This window comes from Mus caroli, unplaced genomic scaffold, assembly GCF_978045245.1.
Source record: "Mus caroli unplaced genomic scaffold, Mus_caroli_1 scaffold_9, whole genome shotgun sequence".
Taxonomy (NCBI): Eukaryota; Metazoa; Chordata; class Mammalia; order Rodentia; family Muridae; genus Mus; species Mus caroli.
In genome coordinates this window covers 4697920-4717744 of record NW_028227264.1, presented here as the reverse complement: position 1 = coordinate 4717744, position 19825 = coordinate 4697920, and the positions used below count along the sequence as shown (strand labels likewise).

Genomic DNA, 19825 nt, shown 5'->3' with positions numbered 1-19825 from the left:
CCACACCAATGCTTAGGACTTCATCCCCCATGCAGCTGCCATGTTTTATTGTTTGTTTGTTTATTTGTGGCAGGTGGGGGTGGATAGCAAGATGGCTCAGGGGGTAAAGAGGCTTGCTGCCAAACCTGAAGACCTGAGTTTCACCCTCCCCACCCCTGAAGACCCACAGATTAGAAGGACAGCTGACACCTGCAGATTGTTCTCTGACCTTCAGGCATGGTAGCACTTGCCTGAAATCCCAGCACTCGGAAGCAGGAAGGGTCAGAAGTCATCCTAGGTTACGCAAGTACAAGGCCAGCCCGGATCCCATGAGAGCCTGCCTTACAGGAAAGAAACAAAAAGTTCCTCCAGTGCACCTCTGCACTAAAACATCGTAAGCATTGAGTGGGCTCTCAAGGAGAGTCAGTTTTTTAAGTAATAACTTTGTAAACTCTTCAAGCTATTCTTGAAGGGATTCCTCAGAGTTTCTAAGGCCTTTTATCTCTCTAGATTTTTCTAATTTCTGGTAGTTTAGTGTAGCACCAAAGAAAGTCATGACAGTGTTGTCACCCAGCACTGATAAACAAATAGCAAGCATGAGTCATCTTATAAATTGTTGTAGAACTCAACCGCTGATAACTTATTTTAGGTAAGCACTTAAACTCTTGGAGCATACAAATCATTTCTTATCGATTATTGTGTTCCTGATGTCCTAATATCTTAATGTATTCTGTAGTGGAGATGGGCCCTGACTGGACTTTGGTTGCATCTCTGGGCTTCTACCATCTTTCAGAAAGATAGTAGTATTTTGCCCTTAGCATTGTTAAAGGTTCTCAGTAAGAGGACCCACTTGAAAAGGATACTGGCCCAAGGAAGCCTGTGACTGTGCATTGGAATATAATAAAATGGAAATGAAGTCTAATAATTGGTTCAACTTGAATTCTTTAGTCATAACAGTTGTTGGTTGGCTCTCCCCTATCAACCCTGGGTTCATCTTTTTAGCTCTGTTTTTTGTTTACATCAAGAGTTTGTTCAATTCTCTTCTTGCTTGTGGGGAGGAAAACAGGGTAATTGATGTTCCTCTGCCAGTACACACAGGGTGGTTGCTGACCTGGGTTGGTGAATGCTGGGAGCCTCTGGTGTCTGTTTCACTTCTCACTCTGCCTTCTTTTCTGTCGCCCTTCAGGGCTGAGAATCTGAAGAATTTATTCAGACAGTACCAACAGGAGGAGGATGACACACATGAAAATTGTCAGAAGGTTAGGTAGTGGCAGAACAAAGGACATTTGAATTGTGAGCAGGCTTGAGGCACCCACACATTTGGCCATGTCTTCCAAAATGCATTGCTTGGCTTTTTTCCTTTTTTCTCCCCTATCACTATTGATTTAGCATTCTTATTATTTTACAAGGATTTTTTACCCAGACATTATGTAGTGATGGGAAGAGCTCAGGTAGTGGTGCCGCGTGAACCCACAGCCTTGAGCCAGGGCACACCACGTATGATCTCGGCTCCAGTGAACAGTTAGGAGATGGGCAGCAGACCTGAAGAAAGCAGGCTAGGAAGTTAAAGATGGGTGTTATATAGCATCTGACTTTCTGTATCAGATACCCTGGACAAAATAAAAGCAGGAGGCATCATGGCCTTGGATTGGCTCATCCACTGTTCTGATCTATTCTTTGCACAGACCTCTGTGATGGTACATTTAGTGATGACAGTCTAGTTTTTTTAGGCACATAAAATGATGACAGTATAAAAGAGCACTCGAAGCAGCCTTTCTTTATACCCAACAGTTTTTCCTAAGCCATTTTGTAAATTGTTTTTATATTAAAATTAGGTTTTTGTTTTGTTCATGCACAGGGTCTGTGTAATCCTGGTTAACCTGGATCTGCCTGCCTCTGCCTTCCAAGTGCTGGGTTAACTTCACCACCTGGTTAAAATTGCATTAAACAGGACTGTACTTGGGATCTCAATGTTCCAATGTCACAAGGGGCTCTCAGACTTCAGCCCATTTCTGAGACACCTGCTGTGGGTCTTAACTTTATTTCTGTCATCTTTGGTCATGCTTTGCCAAGGACTCTTAGCAGCATGTAGCCCCAGAAGTCACTGTAACTTTCTCTCTTTTCTGCACAGTACTAGACCCACCTAGGGTAAGAGCTAGGAGAATAAAGCCACAGGCAAGACGTTTGAAGCCAGTTAAGCCAGCGTCATGAGGCCGCTTGGGAAGAAACCACTGCTTTCCCCTTGGTGCATAAGTAGAGCAGGTCTTTGTGAGAAGTCCTCACTGAAATTTAAACAATCTGAAGCTGTACAAAACTTTGGGTCCAGAAGCATAAAGGCTGTTGTGCTAGGAAGTGGTAACACCTAACCAGAAATGGGGCCTAGACATGAAGAGGTAAGGGGTGACAAGTTACAGCCCCCTGTAGTCTCAGCAGCTCAGGGTCAAGGCTTATATTAAGAGTGTCCCTGGGGTGACTCTGAAGGAATGCATGAAGGGAAAGACTCCATCTGTGAGATGTTTACATGAGCAATCCAGTCAAAGCCCCCAACAAACAGACTGCCTTGGACAGCCATCTTGTTTGGATTGAGGGAAAATACAGGAAAAGAGCAAACTCAGCAAGTGTTGGTGTGACAAAAGAGCAAGGGGGAAAGACAACTTCTCAGTCATTACAAGAAAGAGGGGGAAAGTTCCTACCAAAGAGACTATATCTCAGAAGTAAATGACAATCAAATATGGAAGGTGGGGTACCTGCTGTCACCTTGTCCTAAGAACCAAGTTGACGAGTGAGTTTTAAGCTTTTGGGTAGGCCTTAGGGAAAGGCTGTGATGCAGCTTGTTTAAGAGGTAAAGTGTCCTTTATTTTTATTTTTTAAGATTTTATTATTATATCTAAGTACACTGTAGCTGTCTTCAGATGTACCAGAAGATGGCGTCAAATCTCATTACAGATGGTTGTGAGCCACCATGTGGTTGCTGGGATTTGAACTCGGAACCTCTGGAAGAGCAGTCAGTGCTCTTAACTGCTGAGCCACCTCTCCAGCCCCAATGTACCCTAAGTCACTGACAAGACAACTCTTAGAGGCCTTGTCCAGCTGGAGATAAGGAGAACTAGGTAGGGCCTGATCTTCTCCAGCAGACTTGATGTGGCTTGGGGTGACTGACTTTCCTACAACCCTCAGGGTCCATTTGTGAAAACAGAGTTGGCATGACTGAATCCAAATACTAGAGTTTGGGCACATTTCATAATCTATAATTTATAAGAAAGGATTTTTTTTAAGGCATAAGAATAAAATAGTTTATTAAAGGACTGGTACATACAAGGCATCTTTTCTCAAATACTTCAAAACAATAGCAATACTAGATTGTAGATAACTTCTTTGTATATAAAAAAATGTGCAGAAAGAAACATGCCTTATCAGTTTCTATTTACTGGGTATGGCTATAGGTGACCTCTATGAAAATGAGCCGCACAGCATCACAGAGTGTAGCTAAGTTCACTCAACATTCATTCTCAGACTGCTACTGTAACATTTACACCATTGATTAGCTCTAAATAGTCAGTAAGAGGCTGGAGTTAGAGTCTCAAGAGACAAAAGCAAACATTTGTTTTTCTAGAACTACCCTTTGCTTAACACATTTCAGTAGGTTATATTCCCTCACCAAAATCTAACCCTGTGTTAAAGGAACCACCTACTTTATATTGAGTCTAAACTAATGAGACTACAGTGGTTTTTAGTGTTTTGTAATGTTTGCCACTTAGGGTAAAGAAACTAGGAACATCATGATTATAAACAGGCACCACACTGCAGTCCCCTCAGAGTAGCCTCTAGAGTATACACCCTGGCACTAAGTGGTGATGGGAAGATCTGCCTTTACTGTCTACAAACTTAAAGATGTTAAGCTGGATGCCAGTTTCCTGCAAAGGGGAACTTGTGCAAAAGTGCTTTCTGCTCTGGAAATACATCCTGACATTAGTTGATTGTACATTATAACATTTCAATAACATAAAGAACAGTGAGGGCTGGGGTGTAGATCAGTGGTAGAGCACTTATCTAGCCCAACCAGGCTCCTGCGTCCCACCTCCAGCCCTGCAAGACATACGAAGGGAAGCATCTGGCTCATTCCATTGAAAAGCCTGCGATACCTGGACATGGCAACATGTTTACAAACACCCAGACATCACCGTTTGGATTGATAATTCGCACGTTTTTTCATCAGAAAGGCTCATGTTGAGAACCAGTGCACTTGTAAAGCAGCCACACCGCTCCATTCCATGAAGCAGCATTGAGTAGATTGTCCTTACGTATCCCATGGCTGGGGTTCTATTTGCTTTTGCCTGCCAGCCCCCTCTCCTCTGCTGCCAGCTTGCTCTCATTTCATAACCACCTACAGTTGCCCCTAGCCAAAAGGGATTCTTCTAAGGTCAGCCAGGTGTGGCAGCTACCACCATGGCCTGGTCAGAAGCATAGGGTGGGGCCGGGTGGAGAACCTATATTCCTCCCCTGTGGGACATCACTGATCTATTCAGAATGCTTATAACATCCAGACAGACCTGCCATTGGTAACATCTCACTGAGGGCAAATTCATTTAACATCCTTTTTCAGAGGTATTTGGCAGAGGAAAAGAAAGTAGAGCTCATGAGAACTCAGTGGAGAGAAGAGAGCCAGAAGATAAGAAAGCTGATAGGGGCCAGCAGTTGGCACCTCACAAATAAAAGGCAGGACTTCCATCTGTCACCTCGTCACATGCTGACTTTCTGTCTCAGCAAACAAGCTTCAGTCTTATGAATTCCTCTCTACCTTTGAAGACATCGTACATCCCAGGGAAATGATTTCATGATAAGTCAAGGCTTGTGTTTGCACTGTCTTCTAGCACAGTTTAAAACAAAACATCTTAATGATAGAACCCAAAGAACAGATTGTGAGGGATAGCCATCCTTGCCCCGAGCTGCTTCAGGAACTTTGTTACAGATACATCCCATTGATGAGGTAGTCAGACTCCTCAGATGTAATGGGACGGGCTTTCTTAAGTTTCTGCTTCACCAGTCGGAGTCGGCATGTCACCATGAGAAGCAACAAAACAGTGATGGCCAGACCTAATGCCAGAGGTAGCACCGCACCTATGCAAGGTTTGAAAAAAAAAAAAAAGTGACAGTAAGTGATTGGCAACAGTGATGGCTACTGGCTACTATGTGACACTTGGCATGCATTAATTTACCCTGTCTGAATAGCTCCAGTTGATGCTAGTTTTACTGTTGCTTTTGGACAAAGGCACAGGGAGGTTAATTCCCCTGCATAGGTCTAGTCTTAAACCAAATTCTTTACAAGACTCTTACAATTTTTTTTTTTCTTTACAAAATTGGCATCAGGAGTAGAGCCACTGCAGTGACATCATCCTTATCTCCAACTATAGTAGAGACTGTGACCATGAGAAATGTTTTCATTATCGTCATACATGACAGTTATGGCCAGACATGATCATCTTCTCATTAGCTGTAGTCTAACTCCCGATTTCTGGTTCTGGTAGAGCTTAAGATATTCACTTCCAGGGTATCATAGATGGCTCAACAGTTAAGAGCACTTATCTCTCTTCCAGAGGACCCAGCTTCAATTCCCAGCATGCACTTAGCAGCTCACAACCATCTGTAACTCTAGTTCAAGGATCTGATGCCCTCTTTTGGCCTCCACAGGCACCAGGCGCTTGTGTGGTACCCCATATGCATACAATTAAATTTTAACTTTTTTTTTTTTTAAATCTAGGGATCCTACTATCCCCCAGTAGACTATTTATTGAAAACTAACCTTAAATATGCTGGTATACTTGGTCAGCCCTAAAACCAGAGGCATATAAATATAGGCAACACTAAACAGACTAAACAGATTGTATTTATGCAAGGGGTGTGTGTGTGTGTGTAAGAATAGTAAAAAGAGTCCATGAACTTTCCAGGGTTAGGGGAAGCATGTGAGAAAGGGGAGGGAGGGACTAATATTATTATATTCTAATTAAAACTAAAACTGTAAAAATCTGCTGGTGTAACTTTGGTTTCCCATGGGGCTGGTCCTAGGTGGCAGACCAAAATAGCCTGCAGTCTTGCAGAGTCTGGAAGGGGCATGGTAGATCTGTCTCCAGTCAGGCTCAGCAGCAGCTTCTATTCTTAGTCCCCTCCACACTTGAGTAGGGCCAGGTTGTGATGACATGGTGACACTATTTTTAGTTGCACCTTCTTGCAACTGGGCAAACTAGAGGAGCCAACATATCCGTGTGCAGTTCAATTCTGAAACATTTCATTTTGCTTATTTATTCTGTGCTCATTGATAGCTTTCCATGTGCCAGACACTGGCCTAAGTGCTACTAATCAAAGATCAACATTTTTTTTAATTGTTGCTCACAAAAATACCCAGCCTCAAGGATATACTAACTGCTAGCTTTATAGCTGAAGTAACTCAAGCACATGAGCTGGTACTAATGTTGTACCCATTTTACACACAATGAAAACTGAGGCATCTAATTCCGTGTCACCTGTGGTCTAGTCCCTACAGTGCTGATTTCCCTAACAGGGATGTGAGAACATATCTGAGTAACTTAAATCTGAGTAGACAGACATTTATTAGAAAGACTACAGGGTAATACTGCTACAACAACAGTGTCCTGTCTGCCTGTAGGGAAGGAAGACTTTGCTAGAGTGACTTGGGTCTTAAGATAAATTCGTTACATGTGTTTGTTCTTGAATACATGTGTATACTTTGGAGCATTTTCTGACTAACCTGCCTAGAGGACTGCAGTTCTCAACTTTCCTAATGTTGCAGCCCTTTAGTACAAGTCTGGGTATCTGCGTGTGGGCCGACCTGCCTGTGGTCTCACATATTTCCGATGGCCTTAGGTGACTCTTTCATTCAACCCCAAAAGGGTTGTGACCCACAGGTTGAGAAACTACTGTTGTAGAGGAGTCCAGCAGTGTCCCCTGAGGCTCCTCTGTTATCTGGTCTAAGTATCTAGGGGCTGTCAGCACAGAGGCCGGGCTGTTGCAGTGAACATGAGATCAATAGATAGAAAGGAAGATCCAGAAGACCCAGCAGGCTCCATGGACAGGAGTCAGAGGACAGACAGAAAGGCAGCAGAAGACACTTCATGGAGAGTGGTTGGGGAGTATGGGATGCTCCACAGAGCATAAAGGCTCCTAGGGTGGGGTCTGAGGAGTCCGTTGGATTAGCAAATGGAAATTTATTTACAGGAGACTGGGCTATTGACTGTTTTGTGCACAGAAAGACACCCAAATGCTTGCAGCCACAGAGGTTATGAACCCGTGGAGAGAGGGAGACTAAGAGATGACCACAAAATACAGCTGAGGAGATGGCTGCATCAGAGAGAGGTGGCCATGGGTGGGAATGCCCTTTCCCATAGGAAAATACAAAATACAGCTGAGGAGATGGCTACATCAGAGAGAGGTGGCCATGGGTGGGAATGCCCCTTTCCCATAGGAAAATACAAAATACAGCTGAGGAGATGGCTACATCAGAGAGGTGGCCATGGGTGGGAATGCCCCTTTCCCATAGGAAAATACAAAATACAGCTGAGGAGATGGCTACATCAGAGAGGTGGCCATGGGTGGGAATGCCCTTTCCCATAGGAAAATACAAAATACAGCTGAGGAGATGGCTACATCAGAGAGAGTTGGCCATGGGTGGGAATGCCCCTTTCCCATAGGACAGGAAGAGAGGGTGGGGCAGGCAGAACAGTCTGAGGGTAGCTGAGGAGTTCCCTCCAGACAGCCTTCACTTTAGGCACTTAAAACTGGTCCCAGATACAGCTCGCCTCATCTTGACATGACCTGGAGCTGATTTTACCCGAAAGGGCTTTCCAAACTCCAGGTTAATAGCAGAACACCAAGGACAGTCCTGTGTCTGGAGCATAGGGAAAGATGTGGAAGTTACTTTAGTGTCCAGGGGTAACAAGTTTTAAGGTAAGAAAACCTGCAGCCAATGCACAACTTAGAAGCTGGTTCTAGAACCACCTTCCATCCCACAGCCCTGCAGTCTGGAAGCATCCAGAACCTACTTCCCCTCCTTGCTTCCCAGTGCCCTGGGGGTTACAGCCACTGCTGGCTCCTAGTGCCATCCTTATGAGAGACATTTTCAAAGGATTAAGTGGCCTACAAGTGTCAGGACCAAGACAAAGAAAGAAACTTTGTTCTCCTCCTGATAGGAGCTCAGACACCTTTAACCTCTTCAGCCTGGAATCTAACAGCCCCAGGTCTACCTGTCCATGTCCTGTCTGTTAGCCTCGGAGTCTGGGTTGATCAAAGATGAAAGCCAGTGTTTAGGCTAAAGGTGGGGGGCAAATTTTGGGTGGACTCCTAAATCTCAGCCCTAATCCTTCGGCTCAGGCCCACCACACATGGCAAGACAGATGTGAAATTCACGAAAATTTCCATTTTTCAAATCAGGTATGAGGTTGCTAATGCCTACTTAAGTCTCTTTCCCTCTCCTTCTCCCTCCCCACTTCCTCTCTCTCCATCCCTCCCCTCATCTATATCTTATCAGAATACTGAAACATATTCTTTTCCTTTTAAATGGAGTTGTGTGTCTGTGTAGTTGTATGTGTGAGTGCCCACACCCATTTGTGTGGTGTGGTGTGGTGTATGTGTGTGTGTGCGCGCGGTATGGAGTGTGTGTGTGTGGTGTGTGTGTATATGGTATAGGGTGTATGTGTGGCGTTGTGTGTGTGTATGTGTGTGTAGCCTCCCCCAGCCTGAAGCGGGCTGATGAAAACCTTGCTGCCGCTAAGAATGAGAATACCTGGGGTGGAGCCTTCCGACCTAGATGGCTCTATTGTTCTGTCACCTGCCTCTGCTCTCCTCCAGGATACATCCTATCCTGCACATCGCCTACAGGCTGGCTCTGGACACAAAGAATGGACTGGCAGGGGGATGGGCCTTCCCCCTTTATAAGCACAGTCTCTTACTAAACTCGAAGGCCTTAATCGGAACGTAGTCTTGGCTTCATTATCTTTTCTCGCCGTCTAAGCCTCTTTCAGCCCCAGCCTGCCTCCCAGGTGTACCCTGCTCATGTAGGCCTCGGGCCGGCATACAACAGATTGGCGGTCGAACCAGGGACATTGGAACGGTGGGGAAACACTGAGGGAATTGCTGTCTTGTGTGGAGCTCCATGAGAAGGAAAAAATCAGAAGATTGTATTGGGCACAGTGAGCAACTGGTATTTATGCTAGCGCTGGTTTTAAACTTCATTTTTTAGTGTTGCTGGAGGTGCGATAGGATAGGACGCCTTGCTTTATTCTCTCTGGCCCCTACAGCAGAAGTTCTCTGCCCTCTTTGTGTTGTCTAATGTCTGGTGCACCAATCCGTTCAATGTCAATTCATGTGTATTTTGTCTCATTGTCTGAATGACTGAATATTCTGTTTCATGTTGAAAAATAAAAATGGCTAAGACTTTATCTGCTGGTTCAGCAAAGCCCGAGAGTGGCCCAAACATTAGCCAAGAATCAGGCACAGCAGGGGAGCCACTGCTGAAAAAACTGCTTTTAAAGAAAAGGAGTCTACAGCTTCTTAGTTTTAAGGCAAAAAAAAAGCTGATAGTTGGTTTTGTCCTAGAAAATTCTCTGCAATCGTGATTATTGTGTTTAGCAAATGACAAAGTGCTTTTTTATCTTATAGCTATAAAAAGTAAAATTCTTTGATTGGTCTAAATTTATAAGATCCCTGTAGCCACTTAATTTGGTTTTTACTGGTCTTAAAGGTATAATATGCTCTGTGTGTCTTCATCATAGAATATTAGCATATAAGTTATTGGGTATGATTTAAAAGATGTAACATTGGTAGCAAGACAGCTTTAAATTGGTAACTCAGGTTTGGAGTCTTTCAAACATGTGGCATAAAGCAGGCCAAAAAACTAGGCCTCTAAGGATACTTCTAGTTGAGATAATATTTAATGTGATTATTATCCTAAAAGGTAGACTTAAAGATAAGATTTAAAACAATGTCTCTTTAATGAAGCATTAAAACTTGCACTGTCATGCATTCATAGGTATAAATTAGCAGCCAAATTTCGTAACGTGATTGTGATGTTTCTAATATTGATTCTAAGATGATAAATTGTTTTAAAATTGGGTTTTGCTTTCCCAAAGTTGTAGTTATAGTCTAATATTGCAAAAGAAACTTAAAAATTCTAAAATCTGTCCTCATGGCAAGAGGAACAAAGCTCAGAGCAGCCTCTACTGGGCTTGTGTGATTTTTCTTTTGTTTTGCAAACATTGCCTAGAGAAGTTCTTGCCTGCTTTCAGGGGAATTTTCTTTTAACTAAAAGAACACTGTTGCAGATCTATCCAGATGTTGTTCCAAATAAAGTTCTAATTTAAAGTTTATAAAAGGTCAATCAGGCTGTAGAACTTATAAAGACATTACAATCTGGCTTGCCTACTTCATGTAAAGTTAATATAGATTTAAAGGTTTGTTTTTTCCTTTGTATCTTTACTGCTACCTGCTGGGAGGCCGCTGAGCTATTCCAGAGACTACACCCTATCCTGCACGATATCACCTGCAGCTGGTTCCAGGCTCAAGGATGAATTGGCAGGATTGGGCCTCCCCCCCTTTATAAGCCCATTTGCCATTAAACATTTGAGCCTTGATCAGGAACCTTGTCTTGGCTCCATTTTCTCTCAACCGCCTAGTTTTCCCTCTCTTTTCAGCCCCTGCTTGCCTCCCAGGTGTGCCCATTTCTTGTGAACCACAGGCCCGCTTCCAACAGTTTGGCGTCTGAACATGGGACCTGAGGAATGGCAGAAAAATGCTGGAGATAATATTTAATATGATTCTTATCCTAGAAAGTAGAATTAAAGATTTAAAGCAATGTCTCTTTAATGAAGCATTGTAACTTGTACTGTCATGCATTCATAGGTATAAATTGGCAGCCAAATTTCACAACGTGATAGTGAAGTTTTAATGTTGATTCTAAGGTGATAAATTGTTCTGAAATTGGGTTTTGCTTTCCCAAGGTTGTAGTTATAGTCTAATATTGCAAAAGAAACTTAAAAATTCTGAAATCTGTCCTCACGGCAAGAGGAACTAAGCTCAGAGCAGCCTCTACTGGGCTTGTGTGACTTTCTTTTGTCTTGCAAACGGTGCCTAAGGAAGCTCTCAAAACTTTCCTCTCCTTGCCTTAAGGGAAAATTCCTTTTAGCTAAAAAGCCTTTGCAGATCTACCCAGATGTTGTTCTAAATAAAGTTTAAATTCTAACTTTATAAAAGGTCAATCAGGCTGTAGGATTTATCAGGACATTGCGATTTGACTTGCCTACTTCATGTAAAGTTATTATAGATTTAAGAGTTTGTTTTTTCCTTTGCATCCAGAAAATTGTAAAGAGTTTGCTTCTAGTGAGCTTGTAATCACTGGAAAACTTTGCCTCTGGGTATGGCTTATATAGCCTTACCTCATGTAAGAAAAATTCTTAGTGTCTCTGCTTCAATACAAGAAGCTAACAGTTTGAATCTTTCAATGTATATTGTTTCCTAAGTGGAAAGTATTTTATTAGCTAATGCCTCTCAAGGGAAGTTTACTTTAAATCCTTGCTCTCACACAAGGAGCTTTTAAGTTCTGGGGAGTAGCTGTTGTTCCAGAAAAGATTCAGAGGCAATATCTTTTTAATATTTAGGGTTTTAGTTATACTATACTACTGTGGTACAGAAAATCTAGGACGAAAAATTGATTTGCTTCAAAATTTTATTTTCAAAAGCTTCCAGGAGATGTTAATTGGCTAAGACCTCACCTTAAACTCACCACAGGAGAACTTAAGCTTTTGTTAGGTGCTATTAAGTGAGACACAAATTAGCTGGCAAAGAACAAAAGGCTTTGCAGAAAATAAAGCTTTTATAATTGTTATCAATTATAATCAGTGGTAATTAAATATTAGCCATGCCCACAGCAATTCTTTGGTAAGAGAAAACATTATTGTAAAGTCATTTTCTTCTCCTCCCAGCTGACCGTTGGCCCATGTGGAGCCAGCCGGCTGCTGGCTGCTGGCTGCTGAGGGGCAGGGCCTTGGGGTATGCAGCTTTCCCTGATCGGTGGTGGTGCAGAACTCAGGGGAGGGCCGTGCTCACCATTGCCCCCATGAGTCTCCGCCTGTCCCCACCAGGGTAGCCGTAATTTTCCCGCTAGGACTCAGGGTGCTCTGTCACCTTCTCTTGGGCTTCCTGGCCTACAACAGATTGGGCTGCTTCAGCCTCTTCGGCATGGGAGAAGGGCCGGAGGCAGGCGAGGCTGAGGTGGTGTTCACCTCAAAGCACAGTTTTAACATCTTATTAAGGCTGCTGTGGTGCTAATAAAGAATTGTAAGATAAATTCGTATATTTTAGAAAACCTATAACAAAAATTGTGTCTTAAGAACCTGACTAAGTGTCTGTTCCTTGTTCAGAACAGCAATTAAAGTGGTTATTACAGAATATTAATATTTGATCTATTGCATGCCATCATTTTAAATAAAATTGACAATCATTATCCCAAAGATAAGTTAAAAAATTGTTTTTATGCATGCTTCTGTATCTTCTATAAATTCATGCATGCATGCATTCCCAATTACTGTGTTTAAAAACAGCCCTTCTATGGGAGAAAAGTATATGTGAATTGGATCACACATTTATTCTTTTGAGTTTACTCCTGCTTCAGCACAGATAATTAAATTGTGTGCTGTAGATGGTGGTTTTCGTTGTTGTTGTTGTTGTTTTTTTGTTTTTTTCGAGACAGGGTTTCTCTGTGTAGCCCTGGCTGTCACACTGGAACTCACTTTGTAGACCAGGCTGGCCTCGAACTTAGAAATCCGCCTGCCTTTGCCTCCCGAGTGCTGGGATTAAAAGCGTGCGCCACCACGCCCGGCAGATGGTGTTTTAAAATGTTACATAATCAAGCTTTAATTTGTATATTTATCAATATATATCAGAGCTTACAATTGCTTAAAATTGTTCATCCCTCAGATGCTATTAATTCTCAAGTTTGCAATTGCTTATGCAACTCAGATAGCTCCTGAAAGGATACAAACTCACGATCCTTATAATTATTTGAGTTTTAGACTTACTAATCAAGCTGTTTTTCCCCAGAAGATAGTTATTCGCAGAGACAACTTAAGGACTTTGAATGATTTTCAAAATTGTTAGGTGACATTAATTGGCTTTGCCCCTATTTAAAGCTTAGTACAGGGGAGTTGAAACCTTTATTTGATATTCTTAAAGGGAGTTCTGATCCTACCTCCCCTAGATCTTTAACCTCAGAAGGATTGCTGGCCTTACAACAAGTGGAAAAAGCTATTGAAAAGCAATTTGTCACTTATATAGATTACTCTTTGCCTTTACATCTGTTAATTTTTAATATGATTCATGTGCCTACAGGATTGTTATGGCAAAAGTCTCCTCTAATGTGGATACATTCGAGGATTTCTCCTAAACGTATTATCTTGCCATATTATGAAGCAGTAGCTCAGATGATTATCCTTGGAAGAAAGCAGGCACTAACTTATTTTGGCAAAGAGCCAGATATTATTGTTCAGCCTTAAAGCGTAGGTCAAGACACTTGGCTGAAACAGCACAGTACAGATTGGTTGCTTGCTCAAATAGGGTTGAAAGTAACTATAGACAGCCACTACCCTCAAGATAGGTTGATAAAAATTTTAGGTATATGAGGTGATATTTCCTAATATGACCTCTTTACAACCCTTACACAATGCTGTTGTGGTGTTTACTGATGGCTCCTCTAAAGGGCAAGCTGGATTTCTTATAAATAATCAACAGGTAATCATAAAGACTCCTGGCCTCTCAGCTCAATTAGCAGAATTAACAGTCAAGTATTTGAGCTATTCTGTCAACAATTTAATAATTCTCAAAGACAGGGCATTGTGGAACTTTAAAAAATCTTTTTCTTAAAAAACAAAGAAAGGGGGAAATTATATCCCTGTGCACATTATTTAATATATCCCCATGCACATTATTTAAATCATACTTTTATTTTAAGAATTTTGAAATTTGAATGTCAAGGACCTTAATAAATGCCTCATAGTATCTTAAAACCAGACATAATCATGTCTAGGTGAGATGAAAAGGATCTACTTATTGGCATATGGCTTGATCCTGAACAGCTACCTTATTGGGAAAGGTAAAAGCATAGGTTCTCTTCACAGAACGCTGCAGAAGCATGACGGCTAATTCATGTGACAAGCTGACAGACAAGTGAGTTTGCTGAGTGCCCTGACTGTAGTGACAAGAAAGCTGAATTGGGTATATGTTTTTGACCCACCTTTGTTTGCCGTTTTCCCAGTTTGGACAAGCTAAGCTGCCTTGCTTCAAGCTTTATAAACCTTATGGGACATAGAACATTAGAGACTGTGTAATCTGACTTAGAAAGATTAGTCATAAGAAAGAGTTATAGTGATTCTCCTTCCCTCATTGTGACCAGTTATTCTTACTCAATCCTAGACTGGTCTAGTAACAATTCCAGTATTAGAAATCCCTAGAGAAGATAGCTAAAATCTTAATTACCTAGCAAAGTTAATTTAGAGCACATCCTCCACTTTCAGAGAATCTCTGGCTTTTCTGCTAATTCTCAAAGCCAGGCCCCCCACACTGGGAGGTCAGAGTCTGAGCTTGATTGTTGCTAATTTGCAACTGAATAAAGTACCTGCGCTTCCACAAAGAAGCTTTAATCCTGTTGCTTTTCAACTATCTGGACTTTGTTTTTCAAGCAGGTCAGTCTCTCCTTACAGCCTGATTTCAGCAAGCCTGCAGCCTCCCCTCCAGCAAGCGCAGGTGGCAGAAATTCATCAATATGAAGAAGCACATTCAGTATATATTGTGGCTTTGGTCTGATTTGGGAATAACGTGTGCTATGAGGGCTGGACAGTCAATGACGGGCAACCAGATTTCGGAGCCATATCAAGCTAAGATAGAGGTATAAGCCAAGAGGCCTCGGTTTGCTAATAATACACCACAGATCCATGTTTGTGCAAAAACTAAACACAAACAAGCTGCATATATTCTCCTTGATGGATAAGAATGGCTCGGGAAAATCTGAGATTTCCTAAAACAGGTGCGGCCACCCACCACCATAACTCCCAGGCAGGACTATGGAGCATAAATAAATTTTATGCCTCAGTCTAGCTATTTTTATTATATAATGGGGAGGGGGGAATTGTAGCCTCCCCCCAGCCTGAAGAGGGCTGATGCAAACATTGCTGCCACTGAGAATTGAGACCACCTGGGGTGGAGATGGTCTCCTATTGTTCTGTCACCTGCCGCTGCTCTCCTCCAAGACATATCCTATCCTACAGGCTGGCTCCAGACACCAAGAATGGACTGGGGGTGGGGGTGGGGGTGGGGGCTGGGGAGGCGGGGTGGGGTGGGGGGATGGGCCTTCCCCCTTTATAAGCACAGTCTCTTAGTAAACTCATGGACCTTGATCAGAACGTTGTGTTTGCTTCATTATCTTTTCTCGCCATCTAAGTCTTTTTCAGCCCCAGCCTGCCTCCCAGGTGTACTCGGTTTATGTAGGCCGGGGGCCGGCATACAACATGTGTGTGGTGTGGTGTGGTATGGTGTGTGTGTGTGTGTGTGTGTGTATGTTCGTGTGATTGTTCTCCGTCTTAGTTTTTGAGACAGGGTCTCTCAGTGAACCTGCAGCTCACCTAGCTACACTGGCTGCCTAGTGAGCCATGGGATCCTCCTCTATCTACCTCAAAGTGCTGGTATCACAGACATATGCCACCACATCTCTCTGTCTGTCTCTCTCTTTCTGTTTTGTCCTCATAGCCCTGGGAACTCACTGTGCAGCCCAGGCTAGCCTTGACTTTGTGGCAATCATCGTGTTTCAGTATCCTGAGTGTTGCAGTTACACAGCCACCTCGCCCAGCTTCTTTGCTTTTTTGCTTAGATCTATGTAGTGTACATGTGTTTGCAGGTGCATGTACACGTGTGCAGGTCAGAGGTCGACACCGATTATCTTTTATTATCTCATTCCATCTTATCTTTTGAGACAAGGTCTCTCATTAAACCCAGAGCTCATCTATTGGCTAGAGTGGCTGCCCAGTGAGCCCCATGGACCCACCCATCTCCAGCTCCCTAGGACCAGGGCTACATACCCATATGACCATGCCTAGGTCTTCCCTGCTTGCCCAGAACATATGTAGGTCCATGTTCTTACACGGCAGGGGCTTTGCTGACTGAGCCATATTCCCAGCCCCTTGTTTTTTTGAAACAGGATTTTACTGTATAGTCCATGCTGGTCACACACTTACAAGCCTCCATCCTACTTGTCTCCCAAGGCTACGATCCTAAGGGATACAGGGATTTCCCTCCCTGCCTCATTTATTCCTTGCTGCTTAATACTTAGTTGACATAGTTTCTTCTGGACTTTCAGTTTGGGTAATCTGAAATTATTTTCTTCCCAACTCCTTCTGAAATACAGTGATAGAGTTGTTAGTAACCAGCTAAAGTGAATTCTCTCTTATTGATAGATATGCTTAAATGTGTATTAAATTCTAACTCTGTATCCTGAAAAAAAACAAACAACCCCCCCCCCCACCAAATCTAAGGTGCTGAAATATCTAGTGTGCTTGTGTGAGTGGCAATGATATGCCAAAGCATCTAAAAGACCAGAGTGAGCAGCAGTGAACGAGAACTGAGCCTCCAGAGACACGCAGCCATGGCACCATTGTGGACTGGTGACAGGGAGAGACCAGCCCCATTCAGTAGCCAGCAGGCTGCAGAGGGTGCAGACAGGTGCCTGACAGCTGTACTTGTGCTCAGACATCAGTTGTTTATAATTTGTATTTTGGTGTTGTCCAGCTATGAAAAGGAGATGAGTGATATTGTACGAATACTCCAAAGGATACTCCATTTTGTTCTGCTAGATTTGGCATGCAGGATTAAAGCCTATGGGACTGACAGTTGCTTCCCTTCCAATTAAAAACAGCCCAGTGATGGAGCTGTCCTCACCGGTGTCTCCTCACAGGTGTCGGTGTTCTCCCTCCTCTGGTGCTTCCCACATCCCTGTCAGGTTCTGTCATTAAGAGCACAGAGTCTCTTCCTCACTCCCCTCCCTCACACATAATGCAATCTTCACGGCCATCACTAGATCCAAGCCATGCAGTACATGCCAAACACTGTGTTGTGTTCACTTTCCACAGCGACCCTGTGAGGCAGGAATAGTCACTACTGCCCCCTTCCCCCTGAAGTCCCTGGGGTACAGAGAGAAGAACCTGAATGTCATTGGTCGTGTTGAGTGGCAGAGCCAGAATTTTAACTGTGGTGTCTGATCAGTCCTGGAACTTGCTCTGTAGACCAGGCTGGCCTTGAACTCAGAAACCACCTGCCTCTGCTTCCTGAGTGCTGATATTAAACATGTTTGCCATCATGCCTGGCTGAGCCTGCATATCACAAGTATGACTTCCAGAGTGATTCCTGGAAGTGTATGGGTGGTTAAGAGCACTGACTGCTCTTCTAGAGGTCCTGAGTTCAATTCCCAGCAACCACATAATGGCTTACAACCGTCTGTAATGAGATCTGACGCCCCCTTCGGAAGTGTCTGAAGGTAGCAACAGTGTATTCACATACATAAAATAAATCTTTAAAAAACAAAAGTGAGAGCTGTACACAATAGGCCAGTGTCATGGGTACCACGATACTCTGTGACCTTGAAGATAAGAAGACAGTCTGGGGACTACTGCTTCAACAGGAACTCTCAGGTGTAAGAGAATATCTTATGTATAGTATGGACAAATCACCTGTCAATTAAAAAATCTATGGCCTATAAGAAAGGATAGAATAGAAAGTGGGACATCCAAAAGGTAGAAAGAATTCTGGGACAGAGCCAGGAGAGGGAGGAGTTGCTGGAGAAGATGTGAGGAGACAGACACAGGGCACCAGAACAGAGGTAACCAGCCACGTGGCAGAATATATAAGTTAATATAGATGGGTAATTTTACACTAGTAGTTAGTCATGGAACAAGCCTAGCTGTATGGCCTAGGTTTCTGAAAATATATTTTGAGACTGAGTCATTACTCCGGGAGCTTGGGGCCGGGAGTAAAAAAGCACCCATGGCTCCACATGACATCCAGCCAGGATTCAGGCGGGAAGTGCTTGTACCTCACTGCTCCGTAGTGTGTTTCCAAGGTATGCACTGACCTGCTTCTAGGGCTGGGTGCTCCCCCAGACTCTGACCTGCTTCCGGGGCCGGGTGCTCCCCTAGACTCTGACCTGCTTCCGGGGCCGGGTGCTCCCCTAGACTCTGACCTGCTTCCGGGGCCGGGTGCTCCCCTAGACTCTGACCTGCTTCCGGGGCCGGGTGCTCCCCTAGACTCTGACCTGCTTCCGGGGCCGGGTGCTCCCCTAGACTCTGACCTGCTTCCGGGGCCGGGTGCTCCCCCAGACTCTGACCTGCTTCCGGGGCCGGGTGCTCCCCCAGACACTGACCTGCTTCCGGGGCCGGGTGCTCCCCCAGACTCTGACCTGCTTCCGGGGCCGGGTGCTCCCCTAGACTCTGACCTGCTTCCGGGGCCGGGTGCTCCCCTAGACTCTGACCTGCTTCCGGGGCCGGGTGCTCCCCTAGACTCTGACCTGCTTCCGGGGCCGGGTGCTCCCCTAGACTCTGACCTGCTTCCGGGGCCGGGTGCTCCCCTAGACTCTGACCTGCTTCCGGGGCCGGGTGCTCCCCTAGACTCTGACCTGCTTCCGGGGCCGGGTGCTCCCCTAGACTCTGACCTGCTTCCGGGGCCGGGTGCTCCCCTAGACTCTGACCTGCTTCCGGGGCCGGGTGCTCCCCTAGACTCTGACCTGCTTCCGGGGCCGGGTGCTCCCCTAGACTCTGACCTGCTTCCGGGGCCGGGTGCTCCCCTAGACTCTGACCTGCTTCCGGGGCCGGGTGCTCCCCTAGACTCTGACCTGCTTCCGGGGCCGGGTGCTCCCCTAGACTCTGACCTGCTTCCGGGGCCGGGTGCTCCCCCAGACACTGACCTGCTTCCGGGGCCGGGTGCTCCCCTAGACTCTGACCTGCTTCCGGGGCCGGGTGCTCCCCTAGACTCTGACCTGCTTCCGGGGCCGGGTGCTCCCCTAGACTCTGACCTGCTTCCGGGGCCGGGTGCTCCCCTAGACTCTGACCTGCTTCCGGGGCCGGGTGCTCCCCTAGACTCTGACCTGCTTCCGGGGCCGGGTGCTCCCCCAGACACTGACCTGCTTCCGGGGCCGGGTGCTCCCCCAGACTCTGACCTGCTTCCGGGGCCGGGTGCTCCCCCAGACTCTGACCTGCTTCCGGGGCCGGGTGCTCCCCCAGACTCTGACCTGCTTCCGGGGCCGGGTGCTCCCCCAGACTCTGACCTGCTTCCGGGGCCGGGTGCTCCCCCAGACTCTGACCTGCTTCCGGGGCCGGGTGCTCCCCTAGACTCTGACCTGCTTCCGGGGCCGGGTGCTCCCCTAGACTCTGACCTGCTTCCGGGGCCGGGTGCTCCCCTAGACTCTGACCTGCTTCCGGGGCCGGGTGCTCCCCTAGACTCTGACCTGCTTCCGGGGCCGGGTGCTCCCCTAGACACTGACCTGCTTCCGGGGCCGGGTGCTCCCCTAGACTCTGACCTGCTTCCGGGGCCGGGTGCTCCCCTAGACTCTGACCTGCTTCCGGGGCCGGGTGCTCCCCTAGACACTGACCTGCTTCCGGGGCCGGGTGCTCCCCTAGACTCTGACCTGCTTCCGGGGCCGGGTGCTCCCCTAGACTCTGACCTGCTTCCGGGGCCGGGTGCTCCCCTAGACTCTGACCTGCTTCTGGGGCTGGGTGCTCCCCTAGACACTGACCTGCTTCCGGGGCCG

At 45.4% G+C, this 19825-nt stretch overlaps 1 protein-coding gene across 2 annotated transcripts in view; it reads right to left on the bottom strand.

Annotated features, from left to right (window-relative positions):
- Positions 1-3230: 3230 nt before the first annotated feature.
- Positions 3231-19825, bottom strand: part of Lrp11 (LDL receptor related protein 11) — a 38064-nt gene continuing 21469 nt past the window's right edge. The window contains exon 6 of one of the 2 annotated variants that reach the window (XM_085842624.1): positions 3231-5097. In XM_085842624.1, coding sequence (XP_085698750.1) covers positions 4943-5097 — 155 coding nt within the window. In that variant the 3' untranslated portion in view covers positions 3231-4942. The remainder of the gene's footprint in view (positions 5098-19825) is intronic. The other variant, XM_085842623.1, reaches the window with a different exon arrangement.